General features: G+C 42.3%; 1 protein-coding gene across 1 annotated transcript; it reads right to left on the bottom strand.

Moving 5' to 3' along the window:
- Window positions 1–2,630: 2,630 nt before the first annotated feature.
- On the bottom strand, window positions 2,631–13,083 carry LOC147888821 (pentatricopeptide repeat-containing protein At5g27110-like). The gene is made up of 2 exons (XM_087392181.1): window positions 10,160–13,083; window positions 2,631–2,872 (listed from the first exon to the last, which is right to left on the bottom strand). The coding sequence occupies exon 1, from the start codon at window positions 12,978–12,980 to the stop codon at window positions 10,371–10,373; it is 2,610 nt and encodes an 869-aa protein (XP_087248307.1). The 5' UTR covers window positions 12,981–13,083; the 3' UTR covers window positions 2,631–2,872; window positions 10,160–10,370.
- Between the last annotated feature and the right edge of the window lie 10,178 nt (window positions 13,084–23,261).

Below are 23,261 nucleotides of genomic sequence, written 5' to 3'. Positions count from 1 at the left end.
GATATTCCGGAATAGTATCGCCATTGACTGATCTGACCTCAAATAAAGTACCTTTTATTTGGGGACAGAATCAACAAGAAAGTTTTAACACCATAAAACAAGCTGTGGTCACAGGACCGGTGTTAAAAATAGTTGATCCCCAGAAACCGTTGTTCCTAGAAACCGATGCAAGTGGCATTGCGGTAGGAGCAGTTCTCCTTCAAGAGGGAAGGCCAGTAGCCTTTGAAAGCAAGAAGCTTTCTCCCTCTCAAAGAAATTGGCCAACTCATGAATTGGAGTTGTATGCTGTTATCCATGCTTTGAAAACATGGAGGCATTATTTGTATGGCTCAGAGTTTTATGTGGATGTGGATCATGATACTCTGAAACATTTTTGTAAACAGCCTGACTTGAGGGGCCACCAAGCTAGGTGGGCAGAGCTCATGCAGGAGTTTAACTTAACGATTCGGTACCGAAGAGGAAAAGACAACAAGGTTGCTGATGCGTTGTCTCGCATTATGCACAACCTGAGTTTCACGGTATTAGAGAGTGCTCTTATGACCGAGATTAGAGAAACTCAAAAAGTGGACGAGTTTGTCCAGAGCTTATGGCCTAAAGCTCATGTGTTAAAACCCAGGGAAAGTGAAAAGGATGACCTGGCATCCAGAAAAGGCCAAACTTATGCAAGATATACCATAAGGGATGGTATGCTAGTTAGAAATGGCAAGGTTGTAGTACCTAGTCAGAATGATCTCAGGCAGAGAGTCATTCAACAGTGCCATGATAGCCCGTGTGCAGACATCCAGGAGTCGAGAAGACATATGATCTCGTGAAGCAAGATTTCTTTTGGCCAAAGATGAAAAAGCATATTCATGAATATGTGACACAGTGTTTCTCATGTCAGGTAAGTAAGATCGAGCGGGTGAAGCCACCCGGACTTTTACAGCCCTTGGAAATACCACTAAGTAAGTGGGAGAGCATTTCCATGGACTTTATTGTAGGGCTGCCTACAACGCAAGGAGGGTATGCTTCTATCCTTGTGGTGGTTGATCCTCTAACCAAGATGGCTCACTTCATTCCAACTAGAGAGTCTGTTAGTGCCCCGCAAGTAGCGGATTTGTTCATTAGACATATATTTCGTCTGCATGGATTGCCTAGATCCATAGTGTCAGACAGAGATGTCAGATTTACTAGTCATTTTTGGACAGCGGTATTTGAGACACTAAGGACTGAGTTGGAAATGAGTAGTGGGGATCATCCTGAGACGGATGGTCAGACGGAGAGAGTCAACCAGACTTTAGAGGATATGCTGAGAGCATATGTGTCATTGAGGCAACATACGTGGGACAAGTGGTTGCCATTGTTAGAGTTTGCCTACAATGATAGAAAACATTCATCTACCGGGTTCAGTCCGTTTGAGCTGAACTATGGTTATAGACCAGCCAATCCAATTATAGTTGGAGTACCTCAGAAAGTGCCTAGTGCCGCGAACTTTGTAGTTCAGATGCGAGAGATGCTAGCACTTGCGAGAGCTAATATCCGCCAGGCTATGGATAGAGCCAAGGTGTATGCAGATGAAAACCGGTCTATAAGAGTATTTAAGGAAACAGAAAAAGTTTTTCTCAGAGTTCCTTCGCACTCAAAGTCACTGACTTCAGGAGAGTGTGCTAAGTTATCACCTCGATACTGTGGGCCGTGGTTAATTCTAAAGAGAATAGGCAGTGTAGCCTATAAATTAGAATTGCCACAGGGGTATAAGGTGCACCTGGTTTTTCATGTTTCGCGCTTAAAGAAATTTTTGCATACAAGTGACTCACTAGTCGAAGGTGTGGTTTTGTTTCAGGAGATAGAGGATATTGCAAGGCGCAAACCAACAAGAATCCTGGACCGAGGAACAATGCAAATACGAAATCGGAAGATACCCACGGTGTTGGTTGCATGGCATGGTCAGCCTGTATCGGAAGCTACCTAGGAATCCGTATACCAGTTACGGAGAGTGTCCCCAGATTTCATCATCGAGGACGCTGATGCTTGAAGAGGGAAGGAATGTTATGCTCTAGCCGAGATAGCATGACCTCGGAAAGATCGGTGGGCATTTTCTCTTAGATGACCAACTTTTGTTATAGTTAATGTGCGTAAATGAAATGGTCAAGAGAAGTAACTGCCAAGGTCCTAGGTGAGGGTGAAATGGCATTGACTAGGTGGTTCTGAGTGCTAAGGCCTAGGTGCACCTAAATGTGCAATAATGCCAAGGGGCAAGTGGTTTTAAATGTGCCCCAAGAGAGGGGTAAATGGTGCACCAAGTGGAAAGGCTAAAATGATGACATTTGGCAAGGGAAACCATCTAGGGAGTTGAGGGTCTCGTGGATATGCATGAGGAAAACAGGAAAGAAATAAATTGAAAAACATGCGATCCAAGAGAGTAGGCTGGGAGGAAATAACAGATGCCATCGCCCGTGATCTGAGTGTGTGTTAGAGAATAGAGTTTCTATGAGTATTAACATGCTCAAGTCCATGAAACGGGGATTATTTTCTCAATGAGCAACAACTTGTGAGTTATTGTTCTTTTGGAACACATAAACATCCCTGTCACCTTCATGGTTACATCCTAGGCTATTGGAGCCTGACACAAAGAGAACGGGCTGGTTGGGAAGCTTTTCTTGCACCCCTAGATTGGTAACACCGTAGTTGCGGAATTACTACCTCCCCTATGAGGTCTGTGCCCATTCTTGAAGGCGTATTGACATATAGCCTGTCGTCCAAGATGTCAAAACGAAGCTCGGGACACTGGGACCTCAATCTTTGGACAACACTCGAGGTGCTTTTTTTACTTCTTCTCGACTCTCAGTCCATCTCGGACACGCCATGCATGTACAAAGCTCCGTTCGTGTTCCTGTCAGAAAAAAAGCTTGTTGACACTTCACTAAACTCTCTCTCTCTCTCTCTCTCTCTCTCTCTCTCTCTCTCTAAGTGCATCATATTATACATTATGTGCAGGCAGTCTCCAGCCTATGAACAGGTTCCTGCAGGCAATTACACAGGTGCTCAAGAAGCTGACTGCAAGGCTGATGCAGGCAGGCCACAAGACTCCACGAGGCAGGACAGCACAGTAAATCAACGTCCCCCACACCAGCCCAAAATGCAAGCAGACTTTGGGCAGGTTGCAGGGCAACGAGCCCTTGTGCAGGTGTAGGTTTCCAGGAAACCAGCCAGGGAGAGCAGCAGAGAATATGAGAGAGAGAGAGAGAGAGAGAGAGAGAGAGAGAGAGTGCTGGTGCTCAGCATACTTAATCCCATAGTATAATATTGAGGGACACCTTCGTACTCTCCTATACTAATGTTCCAATACACACATACGTACGTGCACACGTACGTACATTATATTATATTTCTGCTGTTGGAACTTGTATATTGAGTTGTTTGAGTGTTGTTTCCGCCTTTTTGAGAGTTGTTTGAGTGTTGTTTCCGCCTTTTGAGTTGTTTGAGTTGTTTGAGTGTTGTTTGAGTGTTGTTTCCGCCTTTTGAGCACTTGACCGTTGTGGTTCTATCAATGCAAGATGGATAGCAGTCAGGGTGCAAAGGAAGGTATGGAGATGTAGTTTGGAACACGAGTGTCTAATGAGGCCGTAGAGTGTGTGTGCAGTGAATGCATTGTCAGCCACTTGAATTTATAAAAAACGAACACACTCGGAATTTTACCAATGAGCCCAAAAATGCATGCCCACCCATGCAAGGCGTGAGAGTGACTCCTTGCTGTACATCAAATATCCTAAGACGATAATTCTCATCTGTTCACAAGGCACATGTTTCATCAATGAGAAATCATCCTACATTCTTTGAGAGCATTAGATTTTACAAGCTATAGCAGCCACAAAGCTCTTGGCATTAAGATATTTTGCATGTCTCCATCTTAAGTACATCAACGATGATTGCCACTTGGTGGACTTTGAACTAGACACATTTAGGCATAGGCTACTGCATCCGAGCTTAAGTTCTCAGAAATCGTGGCTAGACAAGCCCATGGATGGATGTTCCAGAGACTCTTATAAAATCAGTCAAGTTGAAATTGCCATCTGTGTTTCCATGGAGACAAGTCTAACATGGCTCCACACTTTTGCATAAATCTAATTTCTTCAACATTGGCATCTCCCCCCTCCCAACCCACCTTGGTACCTTTGAGCTTCATTTCCACAATTCTCTCATCTCAAGCAATTATTTTTCTTGCACCTGAAATTCATCTTTTTGATCCTTACAACTGCCAAAGGAATGGCTCTTCAAACAACAAGGGGTTGTTCACCATATCCCTAAGTTCTTGAAAATCAATGGAGTTATCAGAAGATGTCCACGGCTAAATTGGAAGTGACAGTGATAAAACCTGCAAATATCCATAATTTGTTTAAAATTTTGGAAGCCACTAGGAATCATGATAACATGCCTATGTGAGCTTTTGTAATTTCATGCCCGCATTCCTCGAAAATTTTGGAGTCCTCATGATGGAAATCATGCTCTAAGGAGCACTATTCAATATAATTTGCATTGGAAAACCCAAAATCTACGTAAAAGTATTGACAGTTTAGAGGGATCTAAAACCTCATCCGCTTCTAGTAAGGTTCCAAGAACCTCCCCCCTGTCTTGGGTGTAAGGCCATGATATATTTAAGTCATTTGCAAATGAACTCCTATTTTTCGATTGGCCTATTTTGTATTTTCATTTCCATGCGAAGGAGTGAGGTATGTGTGCAGTTGAGTACTATAAATGTCGCAGGAGTGATGCTTAATGTTGGGATATCTTCCTTCATCCCTAGCCTCCTCCTTTTCTCATCCCATTCTCAGCTTACTGATTGTGGTGTCAAAGTTGAGCTATTGTGTTCTTCTGTAGCTATAATCGCTTAAACAGAACAGCTTCTCTACATTTGGCAATTGAGAGGAGCCCTTCATGATCTTGCTGAAGTGGGGGATTGCAATTTATAACTCCAGGAAGAGGAGATGGAGTGAACCGCTTCATCAAGCATTTGGTATGACTACAATACAGAGCTACTGTGGGAAAACCATCATGGATCTAGAAGCAAGGGAGGACTCATGATGAATCAAGAACGAATTTGAGTGCCCTTGGTAATTGAGTCAACAAAATGATTGAGGGAGGATAAGCTTGCGAGAGAGAAAAGCACACGTAATAATGATCAAGAGCAAGTAAAAATTGTCAATTGTACCTCTTATAGAGGCAAGTATGACGACATAAATTGTGCCTCTTATAGAAGAAAGTTAATTCATCAATTAGGTGCCTCTTGTAGAGGTACATACAACATCACTGATAACAAACATCATTGTGTACCTCATGTAGAGGTACGTACAACACCATAAGTTACCAATCAAGATCATGTGTCATGTTCCACCTAAATCACCATCAATTTGCCACATATCCATATGGTCTAAGGACCCCTTCGTGTAGCGCACCTTCCCACACCTAAGACCATTTCCAGGACCACATACTCCAACAACTATGACGTAAGTGCTCTCTTCCCTCTCTTGTTCTTTCATTGAGTTAACATTTCAACCCCCTACATCCACAGAAGAGAGGCTTGAGAATTCTCCCATTGCATTATCATCATCATTGTGGTGAATCGTGAGCTCATCCTGAATTTCTGGGGTGAGTTACGTGTTGGCTGTTGAGAAATGTAGCGACAGATGGAAGCACGGATACATTCGCGCCCTCCTCGTTCTATTACTGGATTCAAGGTAGAGATTTGGATTCATTGGCTTGTTCATGCTCCTTACAATCTCAATCCACCTCTAGTGTTCCAGCCTCAAATGGTGTTACTTCCAAGCATAGAAATTCGTGAATGATAAAGTCAATACAGCGAGAGAAACTGGGAGCATAAATCAAGAGCTTGCAAAAGAGAATATGGATGTGCTCACACAAAAAGTGACAGCCAACTCTGACATCAAGACATAAAGAAAGAGTGCAGGATAAAACTCCAAGCACTCGCAAGATATAAAAGAAAACTACGAGAGCTATCGAGCTCTTATGTTAGCAACAGAGCATGCATCTAAAAGTGCACCTTGGGGAATCTACCTAAGCATCATGTGGGAGTGGAGGATGACTATCACAAAAATTGTAAGAGGGAATGTTAAAGTAATCTCGACCACAAACACAGTGTAAAAAAGATTCACAAATACCACATTCATCCAGACAAATCGTAAAATGGAGCTACACTCATATAAAGTTTTAACCTATCAAAGAGATAGTCACACTACATGGGAACGAGGTCTAGGGGGACTTCTAAAAGATGAACTTGATAGGGAGCGACACATAGTGGTTTGTCATGCAAGGGGCATTTAATGTGCCAAGTTTGTTGAAAGAGTCATCAGGTTGGGTGGAGATGAGAGCTCACAAAAGTAAAGCAGAGGAAAATCGTTAGACTGACATTGAAACAATCCAAGTACTCAAAAGAAGGTTACTTTTTTCCCCCAAAAAATATGTAAGAAAGAGCTATGAATGGATAGTACAACTTGAGGGGCCAAACTTTGCAAAAAGAACAGGGGCAAAAGAGGGGAGGGGAGGGGGGAGGCATCATGGGAAATTGGGGACTTTGAAGCTATGAAGAGATCGGGTGCTATTAGGCAACTGAAGACCCATCGAAGCATGTATGTGGGCATATGCTATGCAACCAAATATGCGGAGATGCCCAATGCGTGGCTTGTGTCCAGTAAATGCTTCATAAGGAGTCATACCTTGTATCGGTTCAGTAGGAAGCCGATTAGGCAAATAGTTAGCTGTAGCTATTGCTTCTGCGCAATACTGATTCGGAAGATGCTTTTCACTAAGCATTGCTCTAGCACTGTCTGCTAAAGTCCCATTCTTCCTTTCAGCCCTTGCATTCTGCTGAGGAGTATCTGCACATGTGAATTGTCTTCGAATGTCATGATTTTTGCAAAAGTTCATGAATGCTGAAGACATGTATTCACCTCCTTTGTCTGATCTCATGACCTTGATCTTTCTGCCTATCTGGTTTTCTACCATGGCTTTGAATTCTTGAAATCTGGAAAACACTTCAGATTTCTCTTTCAGAAAGCAGACCCAACAATATCTGCTGTAGTCGTCGATGAAGATCAAGTAATAAAGTGAACCATTGATGCTGTGGGTCTGAGCACAACCCCATACGTCTGTATGAATCAAATCAAGAATACCTCATGCACGAGAGGTACTTCTGACAAAGTTGGTTTGCTTTTGTTTGCCGAAGCAGCATGCTTCACAAACTTTTCCAAGAAACTGTAGCTTCGGAATTCCAATTGCCATATTCTAATTCCTGAGATCTAACAAGTACAGTAGCTAGCATTCTGTATAAGCATCCTTCCTTGACACCTTTTGCTACTAGCTGACATCTTTTGGACCTCCGTTTTTTTTATACTAGCAATTATTTTTCCCCTCGTAAAAGGCCGGTTGTATTAAGGAGGGCAGGTTGAACCCTCAAAAAAACCCAAATTACAAAAATTGGCCCACAGAGGGGTGAAACCCCAAGGCCTACGCTATAAGCAAGTATATACACCTAGCAAAAGGTAGTGTTTACACAGACAAAGCTGCTGCCACCTTAGCCACCATGCAACCAACCACTGTATCCACCTTCCCAATCACAACAGATACATCCTGATCAGTGCTGTTTCCACATATCCTCCTGCTATTGAGGCATTGAAAACCTTTTGATTCCTTAAAATCCAGATCAACCAACACACAGCTCTCCTAATGTATGGCCAGCAAGCAATTAGCGTAGAGGGAAGCCCAGCAGGGTCACCAATCATTACCATCTTCCAATTTGAACCAATATGGCGCTTGGACATCAAGCCCACCTCTTGAATCGCCGCATCCACCTTCATCCATATATTCCTAAACACTGGGCATCGCCAAATCAAATGATGCAAGGACTCAACCACTCTCCCGCACAGTGTGCAACCCGGATTAGTCTGAAATCTTTTGGCCAGCATAGCCCGAACAGGAAGCCAATGGTGTACTACTTTCCAAAGTATGAAATTGAGTTTCCCAATCTTACACCCTTGCCAAATATCCTTAAACCTCATGCTCCACCAAGCAGGTGCCCTCATGCTCCACCAACCAGGTGCCCTACGCAAGCCCCATTTCTTATTCAAGTCTCAACTCGATCCTCCAGCAGACTTCGATACACCACTCTGGCCCATAATTTCTGCAACTTTGTTCTCCCCACCATCCACTTGACCATCATTCTCCCTTTTGCCTCAACACAGTTTGTTGGCCAACCCATCACCCTATGTAGGAATGCAGTCTCCCGCACTGACAGTAAAAACCTGCAACAAATGTTACCAATATTCCACCACTTTTCTGGCCTCCCAGATTTGAGACCAATACACTAACCCCTTTTTGAAAATACTACGAGCCAATGAAATGTTCAGCAACGCAATTGAACCCTCCAGACGATAGTTGCCTTTCCCAACCAAATACATTCCCCAAGTCTGGCATCCCCTCTCGGACCCCCCAATCCTTTCCAACAAGTTTACCAATTACCATCCTCCACGCAGATACAAGACCTGTTACCAAGTCTGACCCCTTCACCTTCAAAGGAAAATCAGAGAATAATTTTTCATACCACAACAAACCATGCCATTAACCAACCTTCACTCCATGACCAGATTCAAATCAGAAATCTGGCGTTCATGGAACATCTAGCAAAGGTGGAGATTAAGATTCCGTTAATAGAACTATTGCGGTTGATTTTAGGAGTTGGGTAAGACTTTCATGATCATGTATGGGGAGGCCTTTCATCAACGTACCCAAAGGAGAAGAACCATTAAAAGCTCAGACCCAAGAACAAACTAAGATTCCGACACAACAGTCTACTCCACTAGATCTCATAGAGTTCCATCATCCATAGCCACAAAGAGATCTAAAGCTGCTAGACTTGCAAAATGAAGAAAGGAACCATCCGTGCCCCTTAACCGACTAGGTAAATACTACGAAGGAGATGATACCAATGCCACTGTGCTAGTCAAGTGGAAAGATCATCAAACCATTGGCATCCTTGACAGAGGTGCTGGAGTTTGCGTGGTTACACGACACTACTAGGAGCGTTGGGGTTATCCTGACTCCTTGGCCTATGGTTATACCCAAAGACCGTTAGGATTGTTGGAGAACTTTAAAATCTCCATGTTTGGGATAACATTCAAGGTCACATTTGTGGTAATGAACTTCAAGAAATAGGCGCATTGTTACCCTAGGACGACCCTACTTAAAGAAAAGCAAGATGATACATGATTGATGGACCGGCATTATTTGCCTTAGAAAAGTCAATCAATTGAAGGTGTGCTCGATCCATCGAGGAGATGGATCGAACTAGTGGACCCCAAATGGGAGGCCTCTATATGATGACATCCGAGAGGGTCGTTAGATTCCGCTGATAGAGATCTAACTGGAGTAAGAACTTTGGCAAGCTCAATCCCCCAGTTTTCATGAAAACGGTCAAGCGCATCCTTGGCTTTTAAGTACCAAAGCCAATGAGACATGGTCTCGGCTTTCCTTACTTTTCCGTTTTTCTTGTATCAGACACATGTTTTGTGCTTCTTCTCTCGTTTCTATCTTGTGGAGACACTCATACCAAGTGTCGACACAGTCTTGTTAGTAAGGCATGAATGTTCTTCGTTCTCAAGTAGCTCTCCACATGCTTAACTATACTTTCTTTGCTTTTGATATGATGATCAGACTCACCTATTTCTCTCAAAGACATCATTCTAATGGGGCTCAAATAGGTGAGTGGATGAGTGAATTTAATACCCCATCATTAAACTCATCTACAAGTCAATAGTACCAAGTAGATGCATCCAAGTTTCCATGCAATAGGCTGGGGGAGTCAGCAAAAGGCTTTTCCCTTTCTTTGATGTCGTCCCTTTCCACACTCATTAGTTGGGAAGAAATGACTCCATATTTTGCCAAATCAGAAATGTTTGAGTCAATGTGAGGCATTTTTATAATGTGTAAACCACTATATTCAGGTTGTTCACGTTTTTCATATATATCAACCTCTAATCCTACATTGATACAAATCACATGAACATACTCTGTACTCAATCTGATCGACGTGATTAGCATCCCTCAACATTGTTTTCCGTCGAACAACCTTAGAGACAAATTTAATGGCAGAATGACAGTCAGAACCAACCAGATGATTCTTGAGGACGTGAATAAGTGTTCCTTGGGGGGGTGGAAATGAACCCAAAAGCAATAGCCTGCATCTCGCTATGATAACAAAGCATGTCCTCTCTCTCTCTTCATTGACATCATGAGGCAATGAATAAGCATCAGCGATGTGTCGTTCATAAGCCTAGTAAACCTCTGCAACTCCTCCTGTTGTGGATGCTCTTGCAGAAAAATTAATGCACTACATCCCACCTACCTGTGTCAGCATGGATATTTGCTAGCAATATGTATGGCGAAGCATTCTTTGGATCTGACTCAAAGATGAATTGTGCAGCACGCACAGCCCGCTCCACATCATTGTGAATTTTGCATGATGAAAGCAAGCTCAACCATGCTAAAGAGACATTTTCAAATGGAATACTGATGATCAGGTCCTCAGCCTCTTCCAATAGTCCTCTTCGCCCGAGAAGATCAATCATGCACACATAATGCTCTACTGAGGGGTTTATGCCATGGTCGTCTTTCATAGAGGTAAAGTATCTTCTCCCATCAGCAACCTCGCCTGCATGACTGCAAGCAGTGAGAACACAAGTGAAGGTGACCACGTCTGGCTCAAAACCTTCCTGCTGCATTTGACCAAACAATTGCAGGGCCTCCTCACAATGCCCATTCTGAGCACACGCAGCGATCACAGTATTCCAGGAGACCACATCCCACTGTAGAATCTCTGCAAAGACTGCCCTTGCATCTTGTAGGCTCCCACACTTGCCATACATGTGAATGAGGGCATTTCGCATAACAACATCCTCCCATCCATTGCCAGCAACAGTGGCGTGGATAACTCGACCCTCTCCTAAGGCTGCCACGCTGGCGCATGCTTCCACAAGGCTGATGACTGTGATCACGTCTTGCTTAATACCTCCGGCATGCATTTGACCAAATAGTTGCAGGGCCTCCTCTCCATGCCCATTTTGAACACACCCAGCAATCATGGCACTCCAAGAAACCACGTCTCTTTGTGGCATCTCTGCAAACACTGCCCTGGCATCATTTAGGCTCCCACACTTGGCATACATATTGACAAGGGCTGTTCGAAGAACAGCATCTGACTCCCATCCATAGCCAGCAACGGTAGTGTGGATCACCCTACCCTCTTCTAAGGCTGCCACACGGGCACATGCATCCACAAGGCAGATGAAAGTTATCTTGTTTGGCACAATGCCTTCGTCCTGCATTTGACCAAGTAGTTGTAAGGTCTCCTTGCCCTCCCCATTCAGGGCACACGAACTGATCATGGCATTCCAGGAGACCACATCCCTCAGTGGCATCTCTGCAATCACTGACCTTGAATCGGCTAGGCTCCTGCACTTGCCATACATATTGACGAGGGCATTCCCCACAAAGACATCAGACTCCCATTGGTTGCTAGTAACAGCAGCATGAATTGCTCGACCCTCTTCCAGGGCTGCCACACTGGCACACGCATCCATAACGCAGGTGAAGGTGATCTTGTTTGGCTGGAAGTCTTCAGCTTGCATTTGACCAAACAGTTCCAGGGCCTGCTTGCCATGCTCATTCTGAGAATATGCTGCAATCATGGCACTCCAGGAGACCACATCCCGGTGTGGCATCTCTGCAAAAACTGCCTTTGCATCGTCTAGGTTCCCACACTTGCCATACATATTGACGAGGGCATTCCCCACAACGATATCCAATTCAAATCCAGCGCCAACGACACAAGCATGGATCACTCGACCCTCTTCTAGGGCTGCCACACCGGCACACGCATCCACAATGCAGATAAAGGTGATCTTGTTTGGATTGAAGCCTTCAGCTTGCATTTGACCAAACAGTTGCAGGGCCTCCTTCCCATGCCCATTCTGGGCATAAACAGAGATCATAGCACTCCAAGAAATCACGTCCTGCTGTGGAATCTCTGCAAACACTGCCCTTGCATCATCTAGGCTCCCACACTTGCCATACATATTGACAAGGGAAGTCCCGACAACTGGCTCTGACTCCCATCCGTTGCCAGCAACAGTAGCATGGATCATTTTACCCTCAAAGATTGCCACACCACTACACGCATCCAAAACGCAGATGAAGGTGATCTTATTTGGCTCAAAGCCTTCGGCCTGCATTCGATCAAAGAGCTGCAGAGCCTCCTGGCGCTGGCCATTCTCGCGACACGCAGCAATCATGGCATTCCAGGAGACCACACCACGCTGGGGCATCTCTGCAAATAATGCCCACGCGTCATGCAGTCTTCCGTTCTGGGCAGAGGCTGCGATCATGATATTCCAAGAGTACGAATCCCGAGGGACTATTTGGTCAAACACAGCACGTGCATTCTCCAGGCTCCCACAATTGCTGTACATTTTGACGAGAAGGTTATTCAGAAATGTGTTGTCTGCATAGCCGCCCCTGCTCATGTGTTCATGTACACGTTTGCCCTCAGTTAAAGCTTTGGCAATAGTGCAACGCCTCAAAAGCGAGGCATAAGTATCACAATCTGTCTCTGCACCCAGGTGACCGAAGATCTCCGCGTGCAAGCTTGCACGACCGCAGTGTGCATTCCCCTGATGGTACCCATCTAACAACTGTTTGGAATTGGCCTTACTGGTTCCTAGCTCGGTAAGCACCTCGTGGGCAGCCCACCCTCCACATGGTAGCGCATTTCTCACGTGCCCAGGAAAGTATATTTTCGTATCTCTAGCCGGAGGGATCTTTGAGCTTATAGGCGTGCAACATACTACCCTGTGTCGTTCAGGTCTCTCTGAGGATGAGGATTGCGTCTCAGAGGCAAGCAATGGCCTGCCCAAAGAAGAAAAACAACACGCCATACGTTTGCTAGAATTGGGCAATCAAAACAGCCATGAAGGACTTGACTCGGCATCCTACAGCTAAGAAAATTCCTTACCAATTGTAAGAGATTTTCTTTGAGTTATGTGACGATCTCGGAGAGCCAAGAGAAAGATAACTTTGCTTGGGAAGCTAACAAGTGAAAGAAATGAATGACTTTTGTCATTCATAAAAGGGCTACCCAAAATGTAAAACAAAGGAGGTACTCAATGGAGAGAGAGACCAAATGAACATAAAAATGAGGGGCCCTAAGTCTTGAATGCTCACTGCCAAACTCATCTCAAAGCCATTAGTGCACTGAACTCCCACTTGACGGCAGCCAATCAAAGCATCACACCTATTTTAGAAGCAAATTAATCTTAAAAATTTTGAATTTTTGCTTTACAAAGTGTGAACGATTGCTAAGGTTACCCAGAGGGTAGGCCAAAAACAATCATAGCACTAAGAGTTGCTCTATATGCTTTCTGGATCGTGAGGAACAACAAGGATGTGGAGGAGGTGGGCTGGAATTGGGGAGACACTTCCTTAACCATTTTAAGATACCTTCATTCTTAGGCATCATGCCCATGAATTTTGCAAAATGTACAAAAGGGAGTGATAGTCGGTATCCTATGCTCATATGAACATTCCTAGCAAACATGCCCACCAGTACCTTTGCTATGCACCAAAGACCACTTCTGATCTCGGTTTCAAACGATATGATTGTCCATCCACCCTTGTTCGTTCTTTTAGACCTCCTTTTATTTCTTCTAACTCCTTCTTGAGTTGTTGCCATGCCGATGAGCCCTCCTCTCTTGGAAGCTAGGTGGTCAAGGTGTGTGATGAGGCAAGACTAGTGTGTGATGGGACAGGACAAGTGTGTGATGAGTTGAAACTTAATTGAGGCCATGATGACTAAAAACTTAATTGAGACCATTCCATCTTTATTGCTTCCCTCAAAAAGTCTTGTAGTGATGCATGCTCAGGGAATTTATCAACAAACCTTATAGCAATGGTGGAAGGTAACGCTTTCAAGAACCACCCCCCCTTCATGACAGCATCATAGATGGCACAAACATCTTCGCAGCAACCAAGACCTTTATCCTTGTGTACATCTCAAAGATGCTTTCGCTGGGCTTCATGGTGTCAGTGGACAACTCCTTGACAATCATATGTTCAAACTTTTCCAAATTGAAAGTCTCTAAGAATTCCTCCCTTAGGTCTGTCCAAGATTGGGGAAATTTGACTATGCCATACATCAGTTGCATCCTCCAATGGCGACAAGAAGATGTGTAGGAAGGCATGATCATTCTCCACACCTTTAGCTTTACATGCTGTGAGAAACTTCCTCACATGAGCTTTCACATCCTCATGGAGGTGGCCTTTGAAATTTTGAGTCTTCACATGGACCTTGTTGAGTAACTCAAGAAGTCTAGCTTTTTCTACAGGACTGAGAACCACCATCACCGATGCAACATCCACCAACCCCAAAGGTTGAAGTGGGTGCAAGAGCTGAAGGGCCCCCTGATGAATCAGTGGTAAATGTGGGTGCGATGGAGTCATGTGGCAACCAGGCTGACATGACAGAAGGCCATAATGGTGAAGTCACTAGTAGCCATTGATGAAGAGTTCATGGATGGTGCTTGTGTTGAAGGTACTACTGCTACCAAAGTAGACTATGAGAACATAGGGGACGAAGAAGGGGGTGGTATGCTAGATACTATAGGCACCATGGACACAATGTAGGGGTTGATAATGTAGAAGGTGTGGAAGTCAATGAAGATGCAAGAGCCGTGACGCAGTTGAAGCTATGAATGATGGTAGGCAGGGAAGGACAGAGATAGTAGAACAGGCAATGCAGAGGAAAAAGGAGGTGAGACATTCATGGTAGGTAGGGACATGACCGGAGCAAAATGAGAACCCAGAGGTGCTAAGGATGTAGAGGCTAAACTGGAGGAAACGGGGATCTACATGAAAGAAGGCATAGTAGCTTGATCCATTTGCTATTGTCGAGTTGGATGCTGATGCCATTGCCATTGCCAAGCCCATAGATGATGGTGTTGATGAAGACATAGTTTTGGGAGAGGTGAAGTAGTTGACTTAAACTTTACGAGCTTCCGATGAAGCCTCGTCCTTAGTGCCTTCTTCCTTCACTTGTTCACCGCTTTGCACTTCTTCTTCCCCCTCAAAGTCTTGCTTTGACCACCACGGATCTTGCTGGTCCAAGTTGATGAGAGCGTCTACGAAGTTGTCTCTGGCTACTGCTCCAATGGGTTTTCTTTGTGCTCAGCTTGATGACTTCCCTGACTTTTGTTGCAAGTAATGCTTCTTATGCTTGTTTTGGTCTGCACAAAGCCTTCTCTTCACTCTTCTCAAGTACATCATGGTTCTCTCACTCACTCCCTCAAGGGTTTCAGAACTACTCGGCAGAAGACCCACCATGATTGCCATAAACTGTCTGAGGGGTGGTCTAATCACTTACGGGGGTGTTATCAGAGGACTAACTGATGTGGGAAGCAAGGAGTGGGTGGTGCGTGGACCTATGACACTATACAACAGTGTGCAAGGATCATGCGTGATGATACAGGAGGTGCTAGGGAGTGCTATGAATCGGAATAGAAAGAAAAGCTCTAAAAGGAGACAAGGACAATGCTCATGATAGACTATGCAGGGAAACGATAGACATAGAGGGAAAAATACCAACCAAATGTATATCATATGAAAATGGAACCAAGTACACCAATCCACCTCAGATGGAGCATAGATCACTCATTCAAGATAGCAATATAATGGGTGCACTTGTAGCTCTAGATCTCTCTCTCTCTCTCTCTCTCTCTCTCACCCTTACAATGAATGAATGAATCACCATCCCTCCCTCATCTCCCCTCTTCACCTCGCCTTCCCCTGGCTAGAAATCTCCCCTCTTCCTCCTATTGGTTGTCTCCCTCCTCCTTAGCCATCCTGCCACTCCATCTTATCTGACACCTCATCAAACCAGGTGTTAGACATGGATTGCCGGCATCATGTGAAACGTCAGTAAGACCTTGAACCAAAGACGTTAGAAAAGGCAAGAATATAGTTTGAATATGTACTATGCCCTTTGTTATTCATACCAAAATAGGCAAGATCAAGTAGGCATCTCTTACTACTATAGCATTTGTCAAGCACACATAGATCACGATTCCATCAACTGTAGGAGACAAGTGGCACCTACTTGCAAGTCCGCCTTTAGCATTGCCACTGCCCCAAAACCCATCCACTATTGTCACTACTATAAGGCCCCCAATGCTTGATCAACGTCAGTTTTATCAGTTGCCTAGATAGATTCAAGGATATGGATATTACCCGTAGGCAAGGTTAACGGAGACCCAAACCGCAATATCAGCACGGCTATCCAAGCTAAGGTATGGGCTATAGGCCTTAGGTGTGACCTCCATATGCCCGCCAGTAGCATCCACAAGCAGCTCAACAACCCACTACAGTGCCCACACCAAAACTTGTATTAGGTCCCCAACCACCTATATCTTGTCAAGCTATAGTGAACCTTATAAAAACCAGTATACAAGAAAACAAGGAGGTTGAATATGAAGCAAACCAGTTACTACTAGAAGAGATGGAACACCTGACCCTAGAGAATTAAGCAACTAAAACTCATCATCCAAACTCCATTCATGTTATGGCCTTGTATCATCACGTGGCAAATCCATCAAATCCCGTACAGAATCCCCAACATCCAAGTACTGCACTAGTCGGACCCATAGAATGTTTGGATGCTTTGGTCCACATTTAGTCTGAGATTTCCCATTTAGAGAATCTCCTAACAAGATATCCCCATGTGCAGTGACTATGGAGTGACCCATTTGATACTCGAGTGTGCCCGTAAAAAGCAAAAGCAAGAGAACCAAGATCAGGGTAAGAAATGAACTTAGACAAGACTAAAGATGTTGAGCGTAAGCGATGGTAAGTTTTTGCATGTACCATTACACATTATTACTAGGCAACATGCCAAGATCCTATAGGATGATCAAGAAAAAGCCAAAAAGAGGCTAAAGAAAGTAGGCCAAGGGAAGGCATTGTCATGAGAGTCACAAAACTTTGCTATGCTTTGTGTTTTTTTGTTATAGTCTATCTTAAAGTCTCGTAAGATATAAGTTGGAGCACTTGAGTATTGTATGTACCATGTTTTGGAGTGCATGAATTAGTATGTTAGTCATTGCTTTAGGTTATTTGTGAACATTTATTAATATTATCATTTGATATATAGGACCGTGAGCACAAGCATTCAACATCTTCATAAAAATTGCAATTTTGTTTAATAAGTTGGAGTTATTCTTGTAATATTATAAGCAAGCATACTAGGGCTAGAATTGATGTTCACTTGTGTGCATGGAATGACCTTGTGTTAAGAGATTGTAAACTTTTAAGTGTCCATTGTTTTTATTGAAATCAATTTGTCTGAAGGGCCATGTGTGTGTTAACATGAGCCTGCCTATTTCTTGGAGCACTGCAAGATCAACTTCGATGTGTCGCATTTGTAATTTTTCCAGAATGTAGAGATTTTTGGGGTCACGAACACATGAGAGTGCTATATAGATGAGGCCATGAGACTTAATACCCAAGGGATCAAATGCCAAGGATTCCATGGTTAGTGCTTATGATCGATGAATTTTTCATGTTGATGTTGCATTACAAAAAAATTGGACTCAAAAAGGGCCCTGTAAGGGAGCCCTTGGGCTGATGACATGGAAGAATAAGGTGAATAAAACCCAATAGAATATTGGCTGGTGGAGGGCAATAGAATATTGGAAGTGGCATGACTTCTCTATTTCTTTATTCAATGGCCCAAACAATGAGGTGGAGCACCCACTTGCTACCTCAACTCTCCCATCATGTTTTTAAACTGTAACCAAACTGAGAAACCTAGTTTCTCAACCAAACTTGTACCATATGACCTGAAACCAAATCCTCCCATCCAATTACCAACTTCTTTCATTCTCTCTCATTCCTCTTGCTTCCCCCTCATTTCTGAGCACCATTTTAAATTTTTATTTGCTCCAGCCCTCTTTTCAAATTTCCTGTTGGCTCCTGAGCAAGAAGCTTCTTTCTCTATTCTCCCTCTCATGGGATGGACTCTCATGCCAAAATCTCATCAATTCTCTTCTCTACCTGCATATTTCACTCTCATTTTTTTTAAAACGTTCAAGATTTTTGAATGAGATTCAACCTACCTTCTTCTTTCTCTATTTTGGGCACTTCTCCTTCAAATCTCGCCACTTCCTCTCTCATCTGAGATTCTCCCATGATCTGAAATCATTTCATTCAAGAAGACAAGGCAATAAATGTTCTGAGTGAGCCATGAATGATGCAAGGTGTTTGGAGCTTAGAAGGAGCTATTGGACGAGATTCTTTGAGAAAGGATCAAAGAAGATTGACTTTCAAGCATTCCAGTTGATGAAAATTTATCTTTCTTTTGCCCATCTCTCAATACTAGTTACTTTCCCTGCTGCAATCTCTAAGGGTGCATGATTTCGAACCATTTGTGAATGTTTGGGGTCTATCCAGATAGCTTGTATGGAGGTTCAAGTGAGATAATCTTTGGAATAATGCAACACAGTGATTATGACGAGACTTGTTTGCTAATGATGTAACTTTGAAGAAATAGTTAGTTCGTAGTTCATTTTGTGTAGTTGTGTTGTTTTGTTTTATTTCATGGTTTGAAAACGTTGAAAATTTTGTTTGTTTTGTAAGAAATTCCATGAGAAATTAGTCTTTTCCACTCTTACTAACAATGGTTTTCTATAGAATATTGCTTGAAATAGATTTCGAGATATTTGCGAGCATATGATTTGTTTTGAAGTAAGAACCATCAACTTCATCAATCCTAGAACACATTTGGGACCACTAGGAGGGACAAGTTTGACCAAGTTTGATCACATTTTTCTTTCAAAGAACCTTGCTCCAAGAATCAGGTACTGTTCATTCATGTAGTTTTAGAATGTTTTTAGTTTTCAACTCAAATCAGGGTCTATCAGAGCAACTTGCATGGAGATTTAGGTGAGAAAACCTTTAGAACAATGCAAGACAATGAAAATAACGAGATTTTATAATGCAACTTTGAAGAAGCAGTTAATTTGTAGTTTATTTTGGTATTTTTGTTGTTTTCTTTTAATACATGATTTGAAGAGGAAGAAAGATTTGTTTGTTTTAAAAGATACACTCTTACTATTAAGGTTTTTTATAGAATATGGTTTGAAATAGATTTGGAGTTGTTTGGAAGCATATAATTAGTATTGGAGAAAAATCCATCAACTTCATCATCCTAGATTACAAGAGGGATCATTGAGGAGGACAAGTTTGATCACGTTTTTTCTTCAAAGATCCCTATGAGATATTGTTCATTCACATAGTTTAACAAATTTTTATGATAAGTAAATGTTTTTTTGAAGTTGTAGATTTCAATCGTTAAATTTTGCATGCAATTGAGGTTTTCATTTTTGTTTGGTTTGATACTTTTCTGAAACATGTCGTGTTTGTATATTATTTGTTGATGTCAATGTTATATTATATTAGGTGAAAAGTGCATGAAATCATGCAAGCCGCTCGGAATGAAAAAAAGGTGGACATCCATATTCAAATAGATGCAGAGAAGGCACCATTTTCAAAGAGGGAGGAATGAATCCTCCTTAGCAAGCGAAAGTGATTTAGTAGCTCTTCGAAATCAAGGAAAAGCACATATGGATTTGTGGTTAGAAGGGAAAATATATCCAGTAGATCCACAAACTTGTCAGACTTCTCAATTCGATGGATTGACCAGCTTAATAAAGTTCCTATGTAAGGGTGAGAATGTTTTGTTAGGATATTGTTGAAGGTTGATTGGTCATGGAGCAAGTAGCATTCACAGCCAATATCAATCTTTGCTAAATGAAAGAGACAAAAGGATCGCAATGTTGGAGGCTTGGAATCAACATTTCGTATCATCTATGCAAGCTAAAAGTGTTCAAATGTTTGCATATGATGGCATAGAGAAGAAAAGTCAGGAATTACAGGCAAAGGTTCAAACTTTAGATGCTCAATTGGGACAGAGCACTATAAATGCAATTCACTTATAGATGCAAAACACAGCTTTGAAGGATGAGATCAAGAAGTTAGAAAAAACAAATGTTATCATTCATGAAGGATACTCCAATGGGTCCAAGACTACATAAGAGGAAATTGTGTCCAATGGATGAAATATCCAAGAAACTTGGTCACTGAAAGCATTAAGTGAGAGCTTGTAGGAGTGTTTTAGAACTCCTGTCTGTCCATGATGAACACTATGGTGCTATGGGTGAAGTGTTTACAAAAAAAATGTTGAAGTTTGTTATACAACATCCAAAAGTCTAAAATCAGAGATAACATCTAAGTCAATGAACAAAGTTGTGGAGCATTTCAATGCAACTAGTGCACAGGAAGTTGTGATACGACAGAGATAAGTACAAGGGCATATCGGCTCATATTCAAGAGCTTAAAAACATGTCTTTCTATGGGAGCACAAGTTAAAGCCCCACTTCCTAAACTGACTGATGTTGATAAGGCCAGGCATGCACTCAATTTGGGTGTACTTGATTTAGTCGGTAAGCCCCAACATGTATGTAGTACAGTAACTTTGAAAACAAATGCTCGAGAGTCTAAAGAATTGGAATTGACAGTCAACAATAACTTTGTGATGGATGTTCGAGGAGTTCTGCAAGCCATGGTGAAGTTTTATGATATGCCTATGGAGGAATGCAATGGTACTCTGAAGATTCTACTAAAGCTTGATAAAAGTGAGGTGATCAAAGGTAAAAAATTAGAAAGAGTTAGTTTGACAATGATGAATAGAATATTGGACCTTGAAGTTGAGCTTGATGATGCAAGATAGTTCAGTGTGCAATCAGAAATGTGCAATCAGAATAGGATATTTGGTAGTTGGCTGCCTTTGAGGTATGATGGAAATTTGAATTTTAATGCAATAATGCAAAAAGATAGAATATTTTGAAATAACATGTGAGTTTTTTTTGCAGGTGCTGAAGGAGTCACATTCAATTTTGAAGTGGTTTTTTGACCAAACCGATATCCCAAGTGTGATTAAAGGTCATAACAATGGTGAGCTACTTGAAGTTGAGGGCTATGGATCCTATCGGGTAGAATGGCATCTAGCTGCTGACCTCAAGACTATTACATGTATGTTTAATGTGGCACATGGAGAAAATACAAGCCATCCTTGTCCATTGTGCATGCAAACGAGAGTACCTGCAAAGGGTGGTAAAAAGAATCAAAAGCAATGGGCCTCTGAACTTGCAGAGATAGATCAAACTAAGGCACCAGATAGGGATGCTCCAGGGAAAGATCCATCATGGAGCCCAATTCTTGAAATTCCTCTTGAGAGAGTACACCTTTGTGCGCTTCATGCTATTGTGAGAATAATTGAAAAGTTGGTGCATCTATACATCATTGATGCAGATAACTTGAAGCCCCAACAAGAGAGTGAGAGGATGATTACAAGAATTAAAAAGGTTCTTTCAGATATGGGACTATACTCTAGGCAAGTAAAGATTATAAAAGATGAGAAAAGATCTGGAAAATCAAGCAATGTTCCTTGTAAGCCAAGCTTTGGTGGTGTCAAGGCTTTAAAAGTCCTTTCTGCAAAGAAGAACAATGACAAGCTCAAACATGCTAATGAGTTTGATGTATGAAGAAAGTTACACAATGCCTATTGTGAACGAGGGGGGAAGGGACAAAAAAGATTGGAAAAGGCGCAAGTGTGGTTAGCTCTTGATATCTTCATACCCTTACTACAAAAAAAAAGATTCGAAGATGATGATGCACAGTGTTTCATCAATGCTGTGAATGACTTTAGCCAGAATATGGAGATAGCTTGGGGAAAGAATCATTTCACATAGTACATGGTAATCTCTAACTTGGACATTAATAGTGTAACATCTAATTCGAGAACTGTAATCTCGAAATGAGAACTCTTCATGTGAATTTTACATGTTTTAAAAAAAGATGGCCATTTTGCACAATGTCTTTTGACAAAAGACATAAAAACCATCTTTTTTTGAAAAATTCTTGACAACAATGTTTCAGAAAACAAGCATGAAAACTTTACTTTGTCACGTACCGGTTGGAGGATGCACATGTGTGAAAGAATGATGCATAAATGGAGAAGCATTGGCCCTCCAAATGGGGTGGAAGAAGTGCCCACATCAGTGTATTTTGCTATTGACAACTCTACAATGCTCATGCAATCCACAAACCACATATGAATGCATAACGCCTCATGCACACATTCCATGCATATGAGAGGTCACGTCATAATCTCTCATGCCTCTTGGGAGCCATCACTTGGGCATACCCCATTATTCTACCCTTAACCTATGACACTTTATGCCTACCAATTATTAATGCACCCATGCATTCCTACCCATTCCTATCCTAGGACCTACATGTGTGAGTGCACCATTTATATTAATCAATTAACATATTCAATACATTATCCATATGGCATTAGCCATTTATACCTACCTAGACTACCTTCTAATGAATACATTTCAATCAACCTAGCCTAATACATTCTAGGCTATAAAATCGAGTCGTGACATGCCCTTTGCTTGGGACATATATGTCCTCATCTATTAGGTACTCTTCTTTGACTTCATGATCTTTAGCACTCTTTAGGTTCCTGTATAAACTTCCATGCAACAACTTCAATCTTTCATCTTCATGTTTGATACTCCTGCCAAACAAGTCCAACATTAATACCTTCCTTTAAATCAAATTTCCAAATAAATCAGTAAGAAAGACATAGTACTTATCTTTCATGTTGTGTTGTCCATGTACTCCTTTACTTTGGACATTCATACAAAGACTAATTTAACTTTATCCATTAGGTTAGTAGGAATCCATTTCTGTTCAACTTTTCCTTTCCAATAAGATACCATTTCCTAATCTCTCTCTCTCATATGCATGCATTGGTCCAAGTTCCAAGTGACTAGTTTGGAACCATTAGGTTTAGGTTGATCAGAGCCAAAACTTACAAGATACACCTAACTTACAGAATCAAGATCACCAGATCTTACTTGAGTACTCATTCTAGACCACCAGGTCTAATTGTTGATCCACCCATAGTCATGCGTCCATGACTTACCAATTACTTGAGATCTCTCTAAGGTCACCAGACCTTACTAAGCGCTCACAAATCCTCCACCTAGTCCAACTCCTAGGTAGGACTATGGACCAAACCAAACCTATGGCCATGTATT

Source organism: Dipteris shenzhenensis, chromosome 21, assembly GCF_047967505.1.
Source record: "Dipteris shenzhenensis isolate YYH24624 ecotype China chromosome 21, Dip_SZ_1.0, whole genome shotgun sequence".
Classification (NCBI taxonomy): Eukaryota; Viridiplantae; Streptophyta; class Polypodiopsida; order Gleicheniales; family Dipteridaceae; genus Dipteris; species Dipteris shenzhenensis.
Note: the sequence above shows the minus strand (reverse complement) of the source record. Positions and strands in the feature narration are given on the sequence as shown.

Excerpts from the sequence above, each read along its gene's own strand:
- LOC147888821 (XM_087392181.1), bottom strand. The coding sequence starts at position 12,980 with ATGGCGTGTTGTTTTTCTTCTTTGGGCAGGCCATTGCTTGCCTCTGAG.